General features: G+C 38.3%; 1 protein-coding gene across 3 annotated transcripts; it reads right to left on the bottom strand.

Annotated features, from left to right (window-relative positions):
- Positions 1–819: 819 nt before the first annotated feature.
- pik3r6 (phosphoinositide-3-kinase regulatory subunit 6) lies at positions 820–22848 on the bottom strand. 3 transcript variants are annotated; one of them, XM_085410214.1, is made up of 21 exons: positions 22770–22848; positions 13483–13567; positions 13274–13378; positions 12778–12869; positions 12473–12541; positions 11832–11964; positions 11527–11596; positions 11209–11407; positions 10202–10349; positions 9057–9143; positions 7949–8192; positions 7403–7690; positions 6528–6627; positions 6182–6304; positions 5377–5484; positions 5126–5228; positions 4969–5033; positions 4696–4786; positions 4547–4608; positions 2570–2679; positions 820–2382 (listed from the first exon to the last, which is right to left on the bottom strand). In XM_085410214.1, exons 2-21 carry the CDS (start codon positions 13529–13531, stop codon positions 2226–2228), a joined length of 2403 nt encoding a protein of 800 aa, XP_085266340.1. In that variant the 5' UTR covers positions 13532–13567; positions 22770–22848; the 3' UTR covers positions 820–2225. The 3 variants fall into 3 exon arrangements, with proteins under 3 accessions (XP_085266340.1, XP_085266341.1, XP_085266342.1); XM_085410215.1 differs by lacking the exon at positions 22770–22848 and adding an exon at positions 17047–17391; XM_085410216.1 differs by lacking the exon at positions 22770–22848 and adding an exon at positions 14453–14624.
- Positions 22849–23023: the final 175 nt, after the last annotated feature.

The raw sequence follows: 23023 nt of genomic DNA, 5'->3' as shown, positions 1-23023 counted from the left end.
TTAATTGGACAAGCAAACATACTTTCAAGTGCATGGATCATTTTTATTTCTTTATTTATTTCCTGGTCATTAATTCCAAAAATCAGTTATGCTTATGTTATGTCTTCTGCTAAATTCTTATTTGGTCTTCCTGTTCTTGGGTATGATTAGTGGTTTTCACCTTGTTGTGAACCCTGTTGTTTATTTCCATGAAGGCATTCATTCGTGAATGAAGGCGTCTCTTGACTGTAATGATGATGATGATGATGATACACCTACCTTCTCCTCGTCTTGAGTTTTTTTTTAGATGTTATGAAGTCTTTTTTCTTAACCATGGAAATAATTCATCATTTCAGCTGCCTTTTGTGGTCTTTCAGGTTGTTTGGTGTTGCTGAACTGGTCATTGCAGCTTTTTTTTCAGCTTTAGTGGCGACAATCTTCGCTTTCCCAAAGGTTCTCTTTGGAACTGATATTTAAAATTACAGTGAAAAGCATTTTTTGAATGACTGCTTCACAATAAAGCAAGGGAAGACGTCTCAGGTGGCCATGAAACTGCTTGTCGATTAATTTTGAACCTCTGAAAATAGGGGTCTGTGTATAAAAATGACTGTAATTTCTAAACAGTTAATGCAAACTTTTTGTATAATCCCTTGAATTAAATCTTGCCGACTTTGACCAACAATCTATGCACATAACACTGTAAATCCCCCGTGGTTGTTATAAGAATCCAAGACTCCAAGTTAAAAAAAACTAAATTTATTTTACACAATCACGGTTATTTACACAATTACATTTGGAACCATACTTAATATATGATATATAAGAAAATAATGTGCAAAATATATCATGATTTTCAAACTTGTGATTTTACCCAGCAATGCTATTTGACACACATACACACACTTGATTTTTTTTTTTTTTTTTTGCCACATACATCGTAACGCATCATTTCCATTTCCTGAGTTTGAGACCTTTGCCCCCCAGACTCACACCTATAGCCACACAACCTTTTTGCATAAACATCTGAAGCAATGATTGTGTCAGATCTCAATCAGCCATACATCTAGAACTCAGAGCATATCATATGATGACTGCATGTCACACGAATGTTTCTACAATTATGACATATACAGTAATTACAATTACACAGTAACATGTTGTACACCTCACACAAAGTTTTTCCTAAAATAAATTGATCAACAATTATGCAGTTTTAGTGCAACTTATCTACTTCATCTAACACAGTGCAGTACGTGGATTGGTCTTAGGGGTAATTTTCACACTTCAGCAGACTGGAGACATTTACTGACCACTGTTTAGCTGTTTGTCACATACATTACAAGGCAGGCAAACTGTAATCTGTCACTTCTGTTTGGTAGACAGTAGCTGTGCGTGCTGTTTTTTTTTTTTGTAGTAATATCTGACATTGCACAGTGTTTTAGTTTTTACAGTGTGAGTCTAGAATTCAAAAAAGTTCCCAAACACTAAACCAAAAACTACAGTAAACAGTAGCACCCTATTAACAGCTTACATTATGTAACATGTATATGGATAAAAAGGTATTTGAAAGATTGTGTCAGGACAAAAGCAAGAAGAAGCGACAGCTGTCATCGTACCAGCTTTTCAATAATTTGAATATTTCAGTAGGTGACAGGTCATGTTTGTCAGCATTCTTGTGTGTATACTGTGTGTGTGTGTTTGTGTGTGTGTGTGTCAAAGAAGCAGAAAACGGTAGTGTCTATGAAGTAGAGCAACTGTTACAAAATCAGATCTGCTCCACTAAGTGATAGCTTTTTGAAGCAAAATTTCCAGATTGCTGAGTTTTTATTATGCCACATGACTGTTGATCCAAATACTCATCAGCTACGTGCTTTTGCTTGTTGCTGATCTCTCCACTGTCAGAGACAACATTGTACTCTGGAATTATTCCGGCTGGCACAGCAGGATATTCAAAAGGAATGAACACCGTCAGGTTTAATCATAACCTGCAGTAAAAAAAAAAGTTGTCCTGTGACTATAAAAGCAGCCTACAGGTTATTTCATTAACTGCAAAAGTTGACACTAGTACTGCCAGTCAATGTGCCAGTCATTTCAGATTGACGGAGTGAAACTCTAGTTTCGGAAGCAGCTCATCATGACTCAGAGGTGATTTCTATTCATTTGCTGGATTAGATGTTTAAAAGAGAGAAAGGTCATTGCCACTGCCACAACTACTAAAAGTGTCTCTGTGGGGTCACTTCATCACATCAGTTGATGATGCCAGCAAATGTATTAATTGGCAGAGGAAGTCCTTTGTTCATGTACTTGCTCAGTCCAGCATCTTTATCCTCTTCCAACTTGTATTTGGACCTCATTGTTTTCTGGACACAGTATCCTGGATCCACACAGGGCGAGACCTCGATGCTAAAACAAAAACATATTTAACATGGAGATCAGTTTGGACTGCGTGGAAACTAATTAGCTGCAGCTCTCTTTTACCAACTAGTACTGTTGTAGTTGTTAGCAATGTAGCATCACACATTTTTTCCCTTTACCAATGAGACACCAAGCAAAATACACTGACAATACAACTTAGACTACATTCTTTTACCTCTGCACATTTCTGTAGGTCCTGGAATCATCTCTGTCCAGTATAACAGTGAAAGAACGTCTCTCCAAAGTGCGAATTTTAATGTTGCTGGTTCGAAACTTTGGCGGCTCCTGCAAAATAATGCACTTTGTTAAAAAATATTTGCACACACACACACACATATATATATATATATATATATATATTAGGGGTGCAACGATATTCGTATCGATATTGAACCGTTCGATACAGTGCTTTCGGTTCGGTACGCATATGTATCGAACAATACAACATTTGTAATTTATTTTATCAATTTTCCTTCTGACGATGCTGTCTGTGTTGAGCGCTCAGTGGATCTGTGTTCGACTACTCCGCCTAGGCTGCACTGTCGAGCGCAGATCCACTGAGCGCTCAACACAGACAGCATAGTCAGAAGGAAGAGCGCAGGGCAAGCTAGCGAGACAGAAGTTAAGCTCTACTTGCAACAGGCAAATTGAACCTCATTCAGATCTGGCGTTTGGAATTATTTTGGTTTTCATGTGACGTATGACCCTGAAGGTAAGCGAGTCATGGACTAAAGTAAAACAGTATGTTGGATGTGCCATGCAATGCTCAATTACATTGGTGTGAACTAGTGTGTTAGCGCAGTTAGCTCGTTAACGTGTTGGCCGTCTAGCCCCATGCACGGAGCGATCGGCGGTAGCTCGTTAACGGAGATTTGCCGTGTTGTGGCGTTAAGGTCATTTCAACGAGATTAACCTGAAAGCACTAGTGGGAACACAACGAATATGACTGCACATTTACGCCGACATCATCCTAGTGCAAAGACAAAAACAACAAGCATGCTACTAACTTTAGCCGAGTCATTTAGACAGCTGTTAGCACAGGATTCTCCTTATGCTGCTGAGAATATAGCCCAGAAGAAGCGGATAGTATAGCTTTTATTTTGGAAAGAGCCATTTCTCTGTAATAAACTCTCTTTTCCAAAGATGAGTGATTCCTCAATCAGATACAGGGCTTGCAATATCGCTAGCCCGACGTCCTGGAGCTAGCGATTTTTTTCAGTCGGGCTACCAAAATCTTTCTCTTCCCTGCCCGTCGGGCTATTGTAGGAAAAATATATGTCAATGCTTTTGCATTCTTTCAGAAATGTAGCTGGGTAATTATGTCATTGGCATCGGTGAGCCACTGTCAATATGTGACATATTGAAGTCGCGTTTGAATTTGCGCTTGTTTTTTTGCTTTCACTTTGCAATCGTGCGAACTGTGTATAGAGAGCGACAGCACTGATCTGTGAGTGATGATAATTTGTGCACCAATTCCTCTGACATCGTCTTATTAATCGTTAGCTTACTATGCAAACATGACAAGTGAAATCTCCCGCAGCTTACACATGTGAGAGGTTGATCGCGCAGAGAATCGCTGAGCTTATGTGAGTGAGTGTGTAAAAGCATTTCAGTTCTGCTGAGCCAAATAAGACAGGTCAGGGTGAAGAAGTGACAGCCAAAGAAAAGCTTACCACAAAACGGAGAAGTTATGACAAATCAGACTATAAGGCAAAAAGAAAGTGCAGCTTTATGGTTTCATGGACAAAAGAATTTCTGTGGCTGCGATATGACGAGCTAAATAACCAGGGCTGCACATAAGTGGTCCGCAGGTGCGCATTCGCTGTCAAAATAAAAAACACGCACAAGGGTTAGGGTTAAATTTAAAAACTGTACTTTTGAGTTAAAATATATATTTATAATTTTAATAAATGACAAATTAAAAATGCATGAACATTTTTTTGTATCGAAAAAATATCGAACCGTGACACCAAAGTATCGAACCGAACCGAACCGTGAATTTTGTGTATCGTTGCACCCCTAATATATATATATATATATATATATATATATATATATATATATATATATATATATATATATATATATGCAACAGCGCTTGTTAATATATATATATATATATATATATGCTTGTGGTATCTGGTCAACTCACCACAGTGTTGTTTTTCGTCTTTACGGAGGTTTCATTTATCATCAGTGTCAGACAGTTTAGATCTACAACATAAAGGATAAGAAAACACAGAACTTAAAAACGTATTGACAAAACTACTGAAAGCATGACTCATTGAGAAAATTCTGCACCTTCTGCTTCATTGGAAGGAATGGCATTGATCCGAGCACCTGTCATCCTGACCGAAATCCCTTCATCGATGTCACGGCCACTTAATGTCACCTGCACTCATACAGAACCACGACACAAACAAGTGAGAATGAGTGGTTATGCATTCACACAAATGCATCAACACAAGCTACAGAATCAGGAGTGGGAAATTTTTCAGCACATCTTCTGGTAACTGTTAAGAAGTTTGGCTAAACTAGCACTAATAGCAATCCAAGAAAAAAAATGAAATTTACCTTTCTGTAATTCATTGAGACCATAGCTCCGCATACCTCCCCCGAGCTCTTCCTGTGTTTATCTCCTTGTTGGTTAGAGGAATGTGGTTAAACTTGACTGTGCACAGTTACAGTAAAACATAGAATACTGGGAAAAACACTTCTAAGAACAATTTACCTCTAACTGACGCAGTGATATGCCTGAATTCAGGGAACTCCATGTCCAGATGGGTAAGAAACACTTCCTCCACTGGCTCCTTCGTCATGATGTTGAATGAGATCTAATGGAAATGACACAACGTTTAAAAAATTTGTTTATATTTGAAAAAAGACACTGACAATGCTCACATGCATTGTGTTGAATAAATTTTGTTTTCACTGATGAAAAGAAGAAAAAAAAAAGACCACAAAGAAAATATGTAATGTTACCTTAACAAAGTAGATAGCGAAGTAGACCGGCTGCTGACCAGTACGGACATAATAGGAAATTATATCAGAGATGAAGGGCTCTTTTTGCCTCTCGCTGCTTGCTTGTTGCTATAGAAAACAAAAGACCTGTAAAATTAACCTGACTGCACAATGTTGTAACTGCATAGTCATTTTGATTGCACATCAATCAACTGTATCTGAAATAGATGTCACTAAATAGTCCACGAAAGGCAGGAAATGCAACAGCGCTTGTTAATTTTGGTACTATGCTAAAGCTACTGTTCTTTAAGTTGACAGTTTCAGAGTTTGTGTTTCAGTTTGAACTCTTATGCACCATACGAACCCAAAGCGATGGCATATAAAACTTTATTTTACATATGAATTTAATCTAAGTATGAGGAAAAGAAAGAAGGAAATAGCTTTGCCAGAGTATACTGAGAAGTTTCTGCAACGAAGAAACTTCTTCGTTTTTCAAATGCCAAACTCACATCAAACAATGAACTGTAACAGTAGTTTACATGCATGTATATCACTGTTCATTTTCCAGTTTCAGAAGTCTTCTATTTCCTGTTTGAGTTTACAGAGCAGTGTCAAGAAATCTTTGATATAAGCTTACTTTACTTGTGGTTTCAGTGAAATCAACATATTTATTTTCCTCACAGTATGTTATGCAATGCAATTTCCTGTGCTTTACCTCAAGCACTCCAACACACACTGCCACTGTCTACAGTAATTCTCCACTCTCATTTAGTTATACATTTTAAGTATCTAACAAAACCCTGCTTTTAAATATGTTTTATCGTACCATTTTAGCCAGGTTGGGAATCATTCTACCCAAGCTCTTGATGTTGCAGTTGTACCATGGGTCAACGTTGCTCAAATAGGAACCAAGAGTGCAGGAATCCCCCTTGGATTGTTGGTGGTTTTCCTACAAACAAGGAACATGGAAATGAAACCATAAATACCTTAAATGTGGCTCATTACATCAAAGCACCAATCCACTACTGCAGAGAATAAACTAAACTTTGTGAATATGAAGTTTCACATACTGATCTTCTGGTTAAACAGAAGCCATTCAGTTTTTTTTATCTTTTGAGGTTTGTTATTTACCAAATAATCAGTGGTGTGCTGAAAAGAGGAAGTTCCCTTACTTTAACTGGGGAGCTGGGACTCTTGGGACTGCAAACAGGGATGTAGTAAAACTGGAGGTCGACTTTCATTGTGAGAAAAAGCCTTCGTGCTTCCCTTTTTCTGCAAAAGCAAACCAGAGATTCATGAGGAGTTTAAAGTGTGTTGAGCATGATTGGATTTTAACATTTAGCCAGATACCTACAATAGAAAAAGTACTCTTGATTCATAGACCAGTAATAAAGTAAACTAAGTAACTGTGAACACAAATTGTAATTCAAGATTTGATGTAACGATTTTCCTCCTACTGTAGCTTCCTATTGCTGTTATGACATCATTTTATTTCATTTTTCAGTTAATGTACCTGCACAACTGTCACACAGTTAAAATATGTTCCCTAAAATAGAAAGAGCGGTCATTGTTATACTACAACAAACACATTTAACATCACACAGAAATACAGTTTGCTTATATCCTCTATTTGAATAATCTGAGCTTCTCATGCTTACTTTAATTTTTCTCTGTAAAAAGACATTCCAGGTACTGTGTACTTAATCTAGTGAGAAAAAACCGCAAACAAACACTGACCAGTAAAGTCATGAGAAAGAAAACCTATGTAGCTACATGTAGATTTAAACCACAAGAGACAGTTCCCAGCTGCATCTGTTTAGACACTGCTAAATTTGCTCTGTTGGTTTCTGTCTCGAAAGTGACTACAGTATAGCGTAATAAAGTAGCAGAAATCATAAATGATGTGTCACAGCTTGCAGTAGCAAACAAATAAAAGCTATATATTTGGCCACATAAGAACCTAGAATACTAAAAGCGCCAAAGCAAAATTGGTCAATGCATCGTCATCAAAAACTGTATTCATTGTGTGATGTGAGTAGTCCCTCACCTGAAGAAGTAATAGGCTTTAGCTAGGCGGCCCAGCACCCTATCAGTCCCCATGATGACTATCCTGGCAGTAAGTTGTCTCTGCTGCTTGGAGAAGGGGTTGTGCATCACACTGCTTCCTGCTCTTCTCTGCAAAGTCATCCCTCTTCTTCCTCCCCTCCCTCCACTTCCTCCCGCTCCTGTGAGGCTTGCCTGGTCCTCCATATTTTCCTGTATCAGCACCATACTGTCTTTTACGCTTGGTTTCATTTTGATGCCTCCGCGCCTCAACAGTTTTGAGTCTTGCTCACTGGAACAAGAAGGTATGAGCATTAAATCATTGTATGAACGCTTCCTACAGTATGCATGCTGTTGATGAGGACCTTTAGGTACAACCATATTTCACATGACTTTGGGGGCAATTTACATGAAATACTGTGGCTCAAAAGCATGCTTTGGAAAACAGACCGGAGTTTTGCACTATGCTACAGTACAAAACCTGCATATTAAACCATGCAAACTACAATGAAACTTGTTATTATGACGAAATAGAAATTATTAGATTTACTTTTTGGATTGTTCCCATGGTCCAGTCATGCTGACGGCATCCAAAGATGGCAGTTGGGACGGCTCAGTGCTGGGCGGCAGGTCCCTTTCAATACCGCTGTCGTTGGACATAATGGAAAAGCGCGTCATGTCACATGGCATCATGTCAATGGGCGATTCACCCAACTCGGGGTCCTCCTGCTCTTCAATGATGGAGAACTGTTCTGACATGGAACTGGATCGAAGCCACTTGGCCAGCTCTCGCCCTGTCAACAGTTTGAACATTTGTTATGCACATGCAATACAGATAATGTTACTCATATGGAGTCATATAGACTCATATACACTGAGCTACAGTATGTGAGTCCTTTCAATAAATGTCACATCTGGTCTTACCGCATTACTTACTGACAGTTGTCATACTTTTGTCTACACAATCACATGACTACTTCAGATGCTGCTTTAAGTCACATCTTCAACAAACTAGTTCCCCAATTATGTGTGAATCTTTCAGTAGGAGTCCTTAGTTGTGCTCAGAGAGGTATTCTCTATTGTGCCAGACTGCAGTGTACACATTTAGTTTTAATTTAAAAATCATTTTAAATTTCAATAAACGTACACTCGCTTCAGCTATAGTCACTCTGAGGGCTCCACTGATTCAGTTCAATATGGGCTTAAATTATGTTGTTGCATTAAGTGTGTTAATCTCTGATAAGTGAAATCAATGTTAATTAATGTTCAGTGTCAGACTGACTCTTGTAGTTTGACTTTACTGGTTTCAAGTATATTAAAAAGTGTTATTTGGTAACTGAATGAAATCATATCTGCACTAACTATTTAAAAAAGCTTCTCTTTCTCAATAAGCTTTGATTTGGACTGAATTTTTAACTATTACTGTTGCGAGAAAGGACAAAAGGTAGATTTGTGGAACAAAACCAAACTTGGCATCATGTTTCTAGTATCAAACAAGGAAGCAATTCAGCAAAGATATAAAAACATATTTTTTCCCCTTAAGTCAGATGATGGATTTTTTATTTTTGGTGTATCACCCAAGTCTCGGCCTAATTCATCTCAGCTTACTGTTTGCAACAACATCCTCTAGAGTCCCGCCAGCATTAAGAGACACTCACAAATATCCAGATCCGCTGTCCACAGGTGGAAGCTCATCTCTGGGTTAGGAAGAGGGCAGTCACATAGTGGTCCACCAGACAATGGTTCTGCAACACACACAGCGGAAAGCAGAGAGAGGAAGAGACCAAAACTGTCACAATGAATATTAAAAAAAGCACTCGCTAACTCTACAACTTCCTCTGTGTAAACACCCCTGTCTATCCTTCAGTGTTCCAGCTGTGATGAAGCCAGGGCAGATTCATCAGATAAACCGATGTGATAACAGCAGGGAAAAGAGTGTCATGAAAATGTATACCTGGAAATACTAATAATACATACAGCTGACTTTACACATTGGCCATGGGGGAAACAGCTAAACAGAAGGTCGTGTTTGATCTTAGCAACAGGCGATGAATCTAGGCCACATTGTTATATAAAACATGTCCATCAGAGATAATGCTTGAAAAATACACTGACTGGTTTACAGTTCACAGCTTGGTTAGACTGAGATTTGGCCCTTTTAATGTTGAGATGCTTTGGACACACCAAATGAAGAGCTTCTGTCATACAGTTTGCAACGACATAATTTCTACACTCGTTCATTTTTGTTGATTATCCTGCTATAATTACAACCCAACAAAGCCCTAGAAACTTGCAAAGGTCTATTTTTCCCAACCACAATAATTTTTGAAATGTGACACTGCAGGCATTTTTGATCTGAATGTAAAGAGTACTCACAGATTACTTTAGTAAAAAAAAAACAAGAGCCTTAGCATTTCAATACTCCCCTGACTGCAAGCTGAAAAAGCCCTGAATGCCCAACAGGTCAGCAGATTCCAAGCTTAAGATGGTTAAATAAGGGTAGTTAGGACTATAAAGACTATAAATTATACATGTGCACCTTCTTTCTACTTCATGGAGACTGTAATGACTATTTTTATCAATTAATATCAAGAGAGCAGGTACACCAGATGTTATCACTTCTTGATTTTTCATTTTCCATTTGGCTTCTGCCTCTTGATGTGACTGTGGTTCTTGAACTTCTTTCACTTTCTTTCATGTCTACCTAAACCTGTAAGTTCATGTATGACTCAGACAGACGAACCTTGGCCAACAGAAATGTGGTCTGGCACAGCTCTGCATTTGCTTTTCAGAGAAATCCTACCTGAGTCTGCATTGGCAAGAATCTCGTTGTACAGCTGGAGAAGACGGCTCCTCAGCACTCCCCCCTCCCCTCTGACGCCCTCCTCCAAGCTCTGCTCTAGCGACGCCAACACTTCCTGAAAATATGGCTCAACTTCTTGCCCCATGTCCTGTTGCAAAACAGACAAACAACTGGCTGAACACACACGCTCTCGGGAAAATAAACATATACAGATGATGTATTCATAGCAAAGAGGTGAGAGGTCATAAATGTGCGTATGCCTGCCCCTGTGTGTGTTCTGCTGAGGTGCTATCTTAGGACCGGTGCCAGGAGACATTTCCACCATGCAGCTCAGAAACAACACCCCGTTATTCATGATGTTTGGTATGACTCTACACAATTTTATATCCAGCTGTTATATAAGAGCTCCTTCTTGCCACCAACAGAAACATGATTCAAGCATGTCACTTGAACTAGGTCAGGCGCATGATTGCTTTGTGCACCCTTCATCATTGACTTGAGCCTCCCCACAAGTGTAATACATATTCACGTCTTGTCCTTAGCGGGCGACCAGCGGCGGTGGTCTGCCGCGCAATTCACGTGATAATAAAAAATACAGAATATCCTCTTCGTATGACTTAGTATTATTAAAAATAAATAATTAAATGGCTTTCTACAGAACCTGTTAAACTCAGCAGTGCTTCCTCAATGCTTTCGCTAGATCGTCATCTTTTCTGCAGTATGTTTACCCAAACATCCGATCTTACTTCTACCAATCACTGACTAATTTCAACTGTAATTCTCAGAAAATTTATTCTGCATGAGTGGGGAGAGGGACCAGGATGTGTTCACACTATGTGAGTCACATTTGTCCTAGATGGTGAAGTTCAAATGAAACAGTGACTTCTATACCAGGTCTAATTAAAAACAAACAAACAAACAAACAAGTGAGGCATATAGAAAATGTCCACATTTAACTTTACACTGCTACAAAACATAACTCCAATAATAAGAACAAGTGTACTGACCTTGAGGGCTTGAGCGAGTTTTGGCCCATGGCAATGCTCATCTCCTAAAGCAGCCTGTATAGAGTGTTGTACCACACTGCGCATGTGATCTAGAGGATTTAGAAATTGACCTGAAGATGTAGCTGATACCTCAAAATCCCCCGACACAACTGTTACCAAGGACTCAGAGAAGACCTCTGGTTCAGCTAAAACAAAAACCCTGCAGATATAAAAAAAAGACTTAAAGACTGAACAAAGAAGACAGCTGAGGAAATGTAAATATCCAGTTCTAAAAGGGTTTAACTCAATCAATAAGTACATTATTTAGAGTTAACTCACCTCTCTTGGAAGGGATAGTGCACGGTTTTTAATCTCTGCTCAGCTATGACCATCCTCTGGTACATTAGACCTGTAGATTAAAGCAGCATTAAATGGTACTATATGGTTGCAATAATCATAAAAGAGACAGGTATAAATGTCCGTTGATCTTAAGTCCAATGGAAGTGAGTTCCACAATCTTAAAAGCACAATCTCTTTTGACCCTGATCTGCCTCAGCAGCTGTTTAAACATGTTGTTCTAACATATACAAGCTTCTTACCCCATATTTTAAATTCAATCACTATGTCAAGGTCAGAAATAATACCTGGAATGAAGCGTTCAGTTTTTATCTGTCTTGTGTAGCTAAGGCCCACAGTGCAATAGGGGTGAGGAAACGTCAGCAGCCTCTTACAGAAGTCGTAAACCCGCTTGTAGAGTTCATCTGGAATATATGCTGTCTGGAATGTCACCATTAAGGGGACACACACACACACACACACACACACACACACACACACACACACACACACACACACACACACACACACACACACACACACAAGGTTTACAATACAAGTAGAAGTCACAACTACAACTTTGCGTTTATGCTTATGAATGATAATTTTCTCAGTGTTGTTAAGTCAATTTGTTCTAGGAATTAAAACACAAAATTCTCAAAATTCTTCTATTAGGTGCTACGGACATTACCATAGTGAAACACACTACTTTACATGCTTTAAAAGCAATGCATGGTTTTATTTTATTTTTGCAGTCCAGTAAACCACTTTATAAATATTGAAAAGAATAACCACACATATATCAATTAAATGTATTTAGCTAGCTATATTCACGTTAACAAAACCAAGCCTAGAATGCAAACAAACAACAAGAAATAAGTGAATTAACAGAAACAAACAGCTCTTGTGTACCTTTTCACAGAGTACTAATGCGGCAGACAAACCATACCTGGAAAATGGCATACATCAGTGTGTGGAGCAATGGGATGATGCATTTGCGAGAGTCCCATCTCTCCGCCTGCAGAGATAACACATCATATGACAGGGTGCACATATTTCAATAAAATAATCCAATTTCAGTTTCTATGAATCCCAGATAACTGCAGTTTCCTTTGTGTGAAAAGGGAAGCATTTTTTTTTCCAAAACCTCCAGTGTTTGCTGTCAGCATTTGTTGGTTTATGGTGATGTTTTCCTTTAAAATTGTAATTTAAGAGTGTCAATGGTAGTGCTTCAGAGACTTAGAGATCAAGTACCTTTTCCAGCTCCTTTATCAGTAACCACACCAGAGACAAGCTACTTGCAGGATTCTTTTGAACCTTCTTATGAAGCGTCCATCTCAGCATCCCTGCACACACATGCACAAACACACACATGCACGCATGAGCTTTTAACACAGAAAACTAAACACACTCACCAAAGGTGTCAAATTTTTCTCCATACCAGTGCAAATCCAAAAGATGTTGATGACTACCAACAGAATGAGTCATAGTTTTGCTGACATGGCTAAACATTCCACACAGTGCTTACTACTAATACTTACTGGCTTCACTAAATATCTACTCTGAGTGGAAAAGTTTACAAAAAGGAACAGACTTGGTCACAGTAAAAATAATCACATGATGTGGCTCATAGGCAATCTTATACATGAGAACGGACTCAGCTGTAAACACAGACAAACACTATCACATCTTTTACATCTGATATTATTTTGGATAAGGCGATTGAGATTTTTTTCTGGTTTGTTTTTACCTTTGTTGAAACAGTCAGATTGCTGCAGCTGGTCGGTTTCTCTGGGCAGCACAGCCTGGATGCTCCGGTAGAGCTCTGGCTCTGGAACTGTAGGGGAGCCGTCAGCTGATAATAAAAGTTGAGACACTGGGAGTTTAAGTCTGAAAGATTCTGTTTTAAATTTGCATAACTGAGCTTTGTGTATAGTTATTTGAGTAGGTGATCTGTACCTGTAGGCTCCATACTACACATGTTTTTTGAGCTATCCCATAGGGCCATGTTGGTCAGGTCTCACACACATCATGTGTCCATCAGCTGTAGACAGGAAATAGACATGGAAAGTGAGCGTCACTTATGTTCTGTCATGTCTGCGTACAAACACTAAGTGGACAGACGGCCTTTCACTCTGCCTGTCTAAGGGCAGAGTGAAAGGCTTGTTTTAATACCAGCACTGTATGTGTTTTCAGACAGTGACAATACATCTCTATTTCAATGTATCTTCAGAAGAGACATGTTTTGCATTTGTGTATGGTAAGTGTTCAAAGTCTACCTACGTGAACACCTACACACTCACACACCTCACACCACATACTGAAGGTTAACAGATAAAATAATTAGAACTGGTTCCACACGAACAACCTAAAAGCATTAAAAGTGTCTATAATTAATACAGCCTACTTCCCGTGCTTAAGTTACTTTGTAGAAAGTCCCACACAGGTTTATGAGTCATCTGTAAATCTCCCGTAATACAAATTCATTGTGATATTTGCCCAAGACTGAGAACTAACCACCCATTGTGGCCATGGTTAGTTTAGTTTCAGATCCTTTATGTTCATGATAAATGGTATATGAGATCAGGAAGACACCCTGTTTTTCAAGGAACTGTTGCAGTTATGGAGACAGCTTGTTATAAATATTTGCTCTCTTCACTACTCAGAAAAATGCTGAATAAAATAACTGCAGCAGAGAAGGAGCAAAAGACGGGAGCATAACATACCAAGACTCACAGAAATAAAAATATGACAACTAAGTGTTTTCACTTAGAATCTATAGTAGATATCCTCTTAGTATCTAACAAATAAAAACAAAATCTCAAAAGCTATATTCTTAGTTTCATACACGATGGCACTATAACCAAAAAGCATCCAAATCCATTTCTAACACACAAAGTAAAATAGAGATAATATAACATAAACTTACCCTGTTCCATATAGGGACAGGCAAATATATCGCCCAAGTCTGCTATATTCACGCACTACACAGGCTGTACTGACATGTAAGTCACAGGAGTCAAAGAGACTGAAAGCGAGTGAGACCGTGAATCACACGCAAGTGAGGACAGCGATTCATTTCTGAATGTATTTCCTTTTGTATGAGGCTAAGAGTTGTGGGCACGAGCTCAGTTACTTTTGGTTACGAAGAAGGGAGGTGTGTGGAGGGGTGTGTGGGTACGTGTGCGTGTGCGTGTGTGTGTGTGTGTGTGTGTGTGTGGGGGGGGGGGGGGGGTCTGTGCAGGTTTCTGAAATGAACGTATTTGGATTTGTTTCTATTTTTAGACTTCTTACTCATACCTTGGTTTCTCGCGTTTATAAACTTTTACACCTGCCACTTATTCTTCCATCTCTAAGTTTACCCATTTGACCTTTTTCCTCCCTTTCTCTCTAACACACACACACACACACACACACACACACACACACACACACACACACACACACACACACACACACACACACACTGATTCAGGTCATTCAACTGAATGGGTCTGTACAATGAAAGGACTTAGTATGATGGATTTAGCCCTGATCCCTCTAAGAAAAGCAGCGTGTTCAAAAACAGTGTTAACAGCGCTGCCTCAGCAGTTCAACGCTGCCTGCTTGACCACAAGTTTCCGGTTGCCTCTACCATGATCACTCTCTTTCTCACTGTCTTTCATTCCCCCTTCTCTCTCTCACTCATTTTTTCTCTTCATAGATCTTCAGCTGTGCAGCTGGCCCCTTTAATACACAGGAGGGCTCAAGATATTATCTTCATTTTTGTGTTTCTCTAAGGTATAAACAAATGCAGACACAAAACTAGCCATGCATGCACATAAACATGCATCGCAAATGCATACATTGGCTCTCACTGACACACGGTTGCAAGTGTAGACTCTATGTTGGCTTTTTCAAGTGAAACCATTAATGCAGTACAGGAGCTGACACATACGTAGCACTTCCTTTCTGTCAAATGAGTGGGCAGACAATGCTCTATATTTAGAGAGAGAGAGAGAAGAGAAAGAGAGAAGTAACTTCAACTCAGAAATAACTTAAAAATAGATGTACCCTATCATTGAGAGCATTTCTAAATATGCAGTTTGGAAATCCCAGTCTGCAATAAATGCACTGCAAAAGGTGAGACGGTGGACTTCTAACTGCGTTACATTGAAATGAAAAAAATGTTCATGATCAAGGCATCGAACTTTAAGTCGTCTTATGTAGTCCTACCAATATCCATTACAATATCCATATATGGTATGTAAATAAATATAAAAGGTTTGTTTACACCTCCTAAAAAACACACTTGTTATTTGGACGTTCAGGTTTCTTCCAAACTATTTTGTATCAAGTGTTCGTTTGCAATCCTCATGCAGCAATATGTCATGTTTTTGACAAAAATATATATGCACAAAAATAATACAATGCTAAAATTGACAACTGCAGACATACACCAGCAAATACCCAATGTTTATTTAAAATGCATAAAATCACAAGATTAAGTCAAGTTAAATTTACCTAACACACATATGATCGTGTGATTTATTACACTCATACTTTTTAGCTGAAACAGAAACAAAGACAGGTAATAAACAAGTAACTACATGCACAAATACTATTCCACTGTAACAACTCACACACATATTGTGCCATCGACTTACCACTACCATGGTGCACCTTACAACAAAAAAGCCCTTTTTTCATTTAAGTAGATCACGTGATTGTTTGGTAGAGATGACCACATTCCTACTGTTTGCATAGCTGCTCTGACATTTTCATAGTCTGAAACTTTCATGTATTTAAATTCAGGACTGCCTGTGAATATAGGTAAGTTTGAGTTTATTGTTCTAGTGTTGCAAGTTTTGAAGTTTGGGGTTCATGCTTTAATTTCTTTACTATTCCAATAGCATCTTCTTCTGACAAAGTTGATTCTTTGATTTAGGAATGAATGAGAATTTCTTTATTAATAAAACCAAAAGCTTTGAAATAAACTTAATTACATTTAATTTGAATTTAATTAGATTTAATTAAATTAAAGAGTTCCCAAAGATAAAAAAGGTATGCCTTCAGTCTCGATTTGCAAACACTGATGCATAAATCTGATGCCTGAGGTGACTTGTTACAACGGCAGCAAAAGCATGACTCCCTTTTGATAACTGTAATGACTTGTTGTTTTGCAATCCTATATCTAGGATGGTAACTAGTTTTCTCAATTTTTGCTTTATTTTTTTTACTTTATTTCTCTTGACTAACTTCATTGTTTTTAACTGTGTCTCATTCCCATTCATTTTCTCATTACCAAAGCCCAAGGTGTATAAACAGTCCGGTTTTCAGCTTAGTTCCAACTTCACATGTTGTACTTCCTGTGTTTTTGCTGCGTTGTTCTGGATATATTATCACCATGTCCACAATAAAGCACATTCTGGCCCTGCCAATTTCACTGAAACCTTACAAATAACCCAAACAGTTAATAATTTAAAAAAATTAAAAAAAAAAAAAAAAAGTAGGTCAATATAGAGGTCCCATCCTGTCACTTACCTTTTGGCCTCATGCCAGTGACACAAATTTCCCCATGAGTGTTGACAATTTACGGTTAATGCCATTCAGTTCCTGATTACATTACAGTACACAACTGTCTACACCTTTCTTGTACAAGCAGTCATTGGCAAGCGTTGCAGTGGTCAGCTGAAGCCTCGGACGGTGCTACCTAACAGAAAACAGGAGCGCTCATTTCCGTTGAGGCACACTGCAGACATCTCAGAAAACAGGAAGGGCCTGACAGCACTGTGTGGAAGTGTGCTCATAGAGCAAGAGAAAGGTGGTGTTTAGATGCATGCAGGGGAGGTGAGGCTATATGTGTGTCTGCTTGATTGGAAATCCCCAACCTAGGATAGCTTAGGGTCTTTTGACAGACACAGGTTTAATCGTCTCTCACATCAGAGTTGGACAGAGTGCAACAGTACATATCTGCACAATTTTACCCACAAGTAGACAACAAGTAATACCTGAAAAACAAGTGTGGAGTGACACCTTTTGGACTCGTTCACATAAATATTAATGCGTGTGGTACAGTGAGTTATCACTTACAGTAAAAAGCATAAACAAGTTCCTTGACTTCTTTTTTCTTTTCAGGAAAAAAAAGACATAGTGTAAAGTCCCACTGAAGTCAATTAAGAAAAATAAAGTAAAACCCAAAGCAAAAATTGAGAAAACTAGTTATCAGAATAACACAGGAAATGGACAACAATACAACCCAGAATAGACACTGATTGTCTGTTACTTTGTTCTACGTGTGAATTACTTCACATTGAGCAACAAAACAGTCCCTCTCTTCAATAACCAACAGTTTGTCATCTGTGATTACAACAAAGCAAAGGTAACTGAACACTGCTATAATTTTTCAGACACACACCTGCACAAGCGAAAGCTGCAAAGATATTTCAAAAACAGACATGTAATCTTGCATGAGCAACAAGGGATATCAATCAAATTGATTTCCTGCATCAACATAATGGACAATATGCGGAAGTCCTTTTGGGTGCTTGAATGTGCACATGTTTGTGTGTAAACTTGCCCAACAAGGAATTATCTCCTCCTTAGGGGAGATACAAATATTTGCAACAAAACTTTTAGGTTTTTAGTTTCAGATCGGAGGATCTGGTTAAGTTAAGTTAAAGGTTTACATGCACCAGGTATGCCTCTTAGTGTAGTATGCTAGATCCATCAGGCAACAGGAAGCTGGACAAAACAAGACAGAGAGAAGTTTCCCTTAAAGGTCTGCATGTGAGAGTTTGTGTGTGTGTGTCTGGTAAGGCCTTGCCTGTAAGAAGTGGGTCATTTGGACCACTAGGGTTCATGTGAGGATGTGGCGTTTAGCTTAAATTAGGTAACACGCAAGAACAAGAGTTTTGCAAAAATTGTATTTTTAACCCAAATGACGATGAAAGCTAACACTTACTTGTGTGTAGTCACCCATGAACAAATACATCATGCCACGCACAAAGCACTTAAAACATAACTTGTACTGGCTGATATACACAAATTCAGTATTTGCAAACTAGGAACTTTTTGTGCAAAACCCTTAAGGCTACAAGTTTAGCTACACACATTCATAACACTGACTACAGTGCTTTTTTCTGCTTTTCCTCAAACATTGCTATGAAAGTGAAACTCATCTGAAATATTATTGTTACATTTGTTACATAAGTATTTTGGAACAGTGTTCGCATTCAGTCATACATCTAAATTCATTCAGCTCAATGATCGACAGCTCTGAACACAGACAGCATTGTAAGAACAGTACAGCTGTGACCTCAGACAGAAGACCTGAGGATAACCGGAGCACTGTAGAGAAGTATGAATGATTTATGTTTTTGGTCTTAATGAATAGTAAGCTATTTTTATAGACAGCTAAATCAGCTATTCAATCTTCACATGCAGTTCTGCCATGCTTGTTTGTAAAGACATCTTTAGAAAGAAGCAGCGAATAGGTTTCACATATTTTGTTTGCTTATATAGCCACAAATCAGCTGATTCCCTTACATGGCAACCAAGAAAATAGTCTGGCTGGGTTTCCTAATACTTTACAGTACTGTCCGTCAAACAGATGAGATGGTATCCCTGCTATCAGTCTATCTGTTTAATCAAGTGCAATGTCTCTCATACACACATGGCTAAAGACTGATTGAAATGTAATAAGAAAATTAATTTTATTCATTGACTGACATAAATGTTTGAGGTATGTGTTAGCAGTGCCCTTATTGAAAGTATATAGCCTATAGGGACTTTAACTCACATTCATGTTTTGATATATATTTTTTCAATTCAAGTAGTTGTTCTTGCAGTAGTCAGTAATATTACTGCAAAGGTCTCAACAACAAACATTGTTCGTTTGCTGCCCAAGATCACCAGTCTAACCACATATCAGATCTTATTCAGCCACAGTGGGCAAAAATGGGCGACAGTGAATCACAGCTGTAAACTTTGAAAAAGTAAAAAATCTTTTGGGGTAAAGTGACCCGCTGCTACCGCCACAGGATGTGCCAAGTGCGTCACATAAAGAAAAACAGCAGCACAAATAGATCTTCACACATGTGGCTACGATGGAGCCACTACTTTCCAAGGAACCCACAGTTGCAGAACTGTGCCAAGAAGTATTGCCATTTATTTTTATGTCCCTTAAAACAAACAAAAGGGTAGTGTCTCAAAGTGAGGCCAGTCTGCGGCCTGTATTTTGGCATCTGCTATACATGGAACTAAGTGTGTTTTATAATCACTTTCTGCAAGGTTGTGTTTTTGAATTTGTGTTTGGGAAAATTCAGCGGTTGTGTGGGCTAACACTGGTCCAAAGCTGTATCTGAAAACTATAAAGTGACAAAAAAAACTTTAGAAGTTTCAAAACAGAGCTTTCTCAGTAAAGTTCGCTATCTGAAAATTTACTCTATGAAAAAAAACAAGTCGTCATCGCACGCTTGTAGTGCAAAGTGGCACCCTAAAATGCAATGTTTTGTCCAAAAGCGTAACTGGTAGAGATAGTTCACTCACGATAAGGAAAGCCACAAATGCTCAAACGTGTGAAGCTGTTCTTACGAAAGCAGCTGCCATTTTGACCAACTTGTTTTGATTCATTTTAAAGTAAAGTAAAGATTAGGATTTATTTTATTTCCTATTTTCTCTCATATATCTCATATCTCTTATATATCTTTTATTTTTCCAACCTGCTTTAAAAATACACTTTTGTTAATATGTTTATTCAGTTTTCTCAATTTTCTTGTTTATATAACGAGTGATATAGAGTGCACTGTGGTTTGTAGGATGGTATACGACATATGGAAAATACATTAGTTCAAGTAACTGGTAGTGGGAAGTCACGCCGTCTGACTATGCTGCAAATTCTTAAATAAGCCGTAGAAGTTAACACAGCCTGAAGATATGTTGGAGGATGTTCTTCCAACTAAATTTAACAGCAGCTATTAAAAGGTTTATTAAGTTGTTTGTGACCCACAACACCTGAAACTACCCAAGTCCTTCCTGCCATGTCTTTAGGTTATGTGTCAAACCAACATGGCTGAGCCAAATTTGGCAAACAGCAAGCCAAATGTATTATATATTTAATTTATTGTATTTTATAATATATTTGTTCCAGAAGAGAGTTCTACATTGTCAAACATTTTTTGTTATTTATTCATTTTACTTTTGCTCCCCACATCACAAAGCTATGACATCACAACATGATCGATCAGTTTCAGTGTTGATCCTGGACCAACAATAATTATGATGATGCAGGAACAATCTTGACCCATCTTGACACAATTAAGACATTTTCTGTAGCCCGTAGCCACAAACTAAAGTATTTCCTTGAGCACTTTTTTTCCTCCTAAGAATTTTCTTCTCTGTCTTCAGCATTCCAACCAAACACTTCCCAGCAGAACACAAATGTAATGCATTGTCTCTAGCGCTATCAGTGCCCTCATGCGGGCCAGCATTCTCATCTGTTGGTTTTTGATCTACTAAACAAAATTAGAGATTATTTTAGAGATTATTGTTAGGATGCCTTTAAGATACATTTCCCAAACTTCTCCCAAATGTTGCCCTTAAGTGGTTGACATTTAAGAACTAAGAATCCTTTGTGGAGAAACGCCACTACATCAGCACATGACACTGACCCTGTTTTTGTTTCATGGCTTACAGCATGAGCATTATGTAGTTAATTATGTAATTAATTGTTTATTATTGTTATTTTGAACACATTAATAATTGATTACACAATAAGCATATTGGGTATAGTATATAATTAATGATTATTATTATCCTTATTAATAGAACTTATATAGGCAAGTTCTATTAAAGTCTATATTTAATGATTAATCATCCTTAAATTAAATAGGTAAGTTCTGTTCCACTGCTGACACAAGACAGTTTAAATGCGGTCCTGTGTCTCATGGTGCACCTGTTCTGGTCATCCTCTCAACACTCCAGAACATGTTTCTTGGCTGCATTATCTCACTGCAGGCATTTGACTCACCCCAGAAACTGTTTATGAGTGACCGCAGCATTGATAAGGTTATCTTTATAATGAACGAAGTGCAACTAATTTTCCTTATTCTGTGTATTTATATTATGATCATTTGTTGTTCATTCCCGCTATTGCAAGATACTCATGAGTTCCCCTTGAACACCGTCCAAACCAAAACCGCGTCAATGAGGTAATAGCCTAAATATTTTAAGCAGTGAAGTCACCCATCCTTCATCTGTCAGTGAAAAACCTCACCCAGTAGCTGACATCAGTAGTCTGATTTTAAGTAACATTACATTTCTTTTTGCTTCACTAGATATTGTTGCACATTTGCTTAACCAGTGATCACGATTCACAGACAGCCTAAAAAGAGACAATCATCCATTTTCCCCCCTCAAAATAGCTGCTGATTCACTACCCACAAATGACCATCTGCTTTCTTCAACTACAACTAACCATCATTCCACTTAACCCCAAAGTGGTGCCAGGAAGCTCAGATCTAAAACAAGGAAGCTGGAGGAAATGCCGGCTTACTTTTAGACTCAAACAGACACAACAGAGAGCCGGGGCTTCAATCAGATCAGGCACTGTTATCAAAATCTTGCTAATCTTGAAATAAACCGCCGCCCCCCTGTCTTCCCGTGTCACAAGCCAGGATGTGGGGAGGTTTTTGAACAGGCTAGCTTGCACGTAAGAGACTATTCAGAAAATATAGTCGGAATAAAAAAACAACAACACACAGCGCGAGAGAGACCAGGCACTGCAGCTGTCATGAGCAACAGCTACAGAATTTCTTGTCAAATATTTCTGCCTGGAGCTCTACTTTAAAACCACTGACATATCTTATCTCCATATATCACAGTAAGTGTATACTGCTGACAAAATCGTGTACCAGTGTACAAACACAAACAATGTTAAGGCAAAAAGAAAGAAAGAAAGAAAGAAAGAAAGAAAGAAAGAAAGAAAGAAAAAAGCCAACATAAACAAAAAAGCATATCTCAAACTTAGCGGCCAATCTCTGAAGTAAAACAACAGCATAAACAATAAAAATACGCAGGCCATTTACAGTTTCACCTTAAACTGAATGCACAACTGCATGCAAATTATTTTTCATCACTTTCAGTATGTTAGCTACAATTTAACAGTCGTCGACACCAACTTTTGCGCGAGTGAGCAGCGGGTTAAGTAAACTAAAAATGTCAGCAGTTGGTGAAACGAAGATATTCTAGCTTTTAGGGAAACTTACCTAAAGTTGAGCTAATGCAGGAAGCTTCATTCGCTCTTCTTAAATTACTGTACTATTTCTGCGTCTCTGTCGCTTCACTCCAGTCATCTGTCTGACAGCAGAACAATCTGCTGACCACGCCCACTGCCCGGAAACCAATCAGAGCGCTTAACCAGAAATGATCATCTAAGCACGAGCCTTCGATAGATGACTAGATAGATGTCACAGATCATAATTGGTGTTTGTGGCAGTAAAGCCATTTTAAACTGTTTAAT

Source organism: Rhamphochromis longiceps, linkage group LG6, assembly GCF_057381845.1.
Source record: "Rhamphochromis longiceps isolate RC_006_pf linkage group LG6, R_longiceps_female_GT1.1, whole genome shotgun sequence".
NCBI classification, from domain to species: Eukaryota; Metazoa; Chordata; class Actinopteri; order Cichliformes; family Cichlidae; genus Rhamphochromis; species Rhamphochromis longiceps.
The sequence above is the reverse complement of the archived record's forward strand: the minus strand, read 5'-3'. Positions and strand labels throughout refer to the sequence as shown.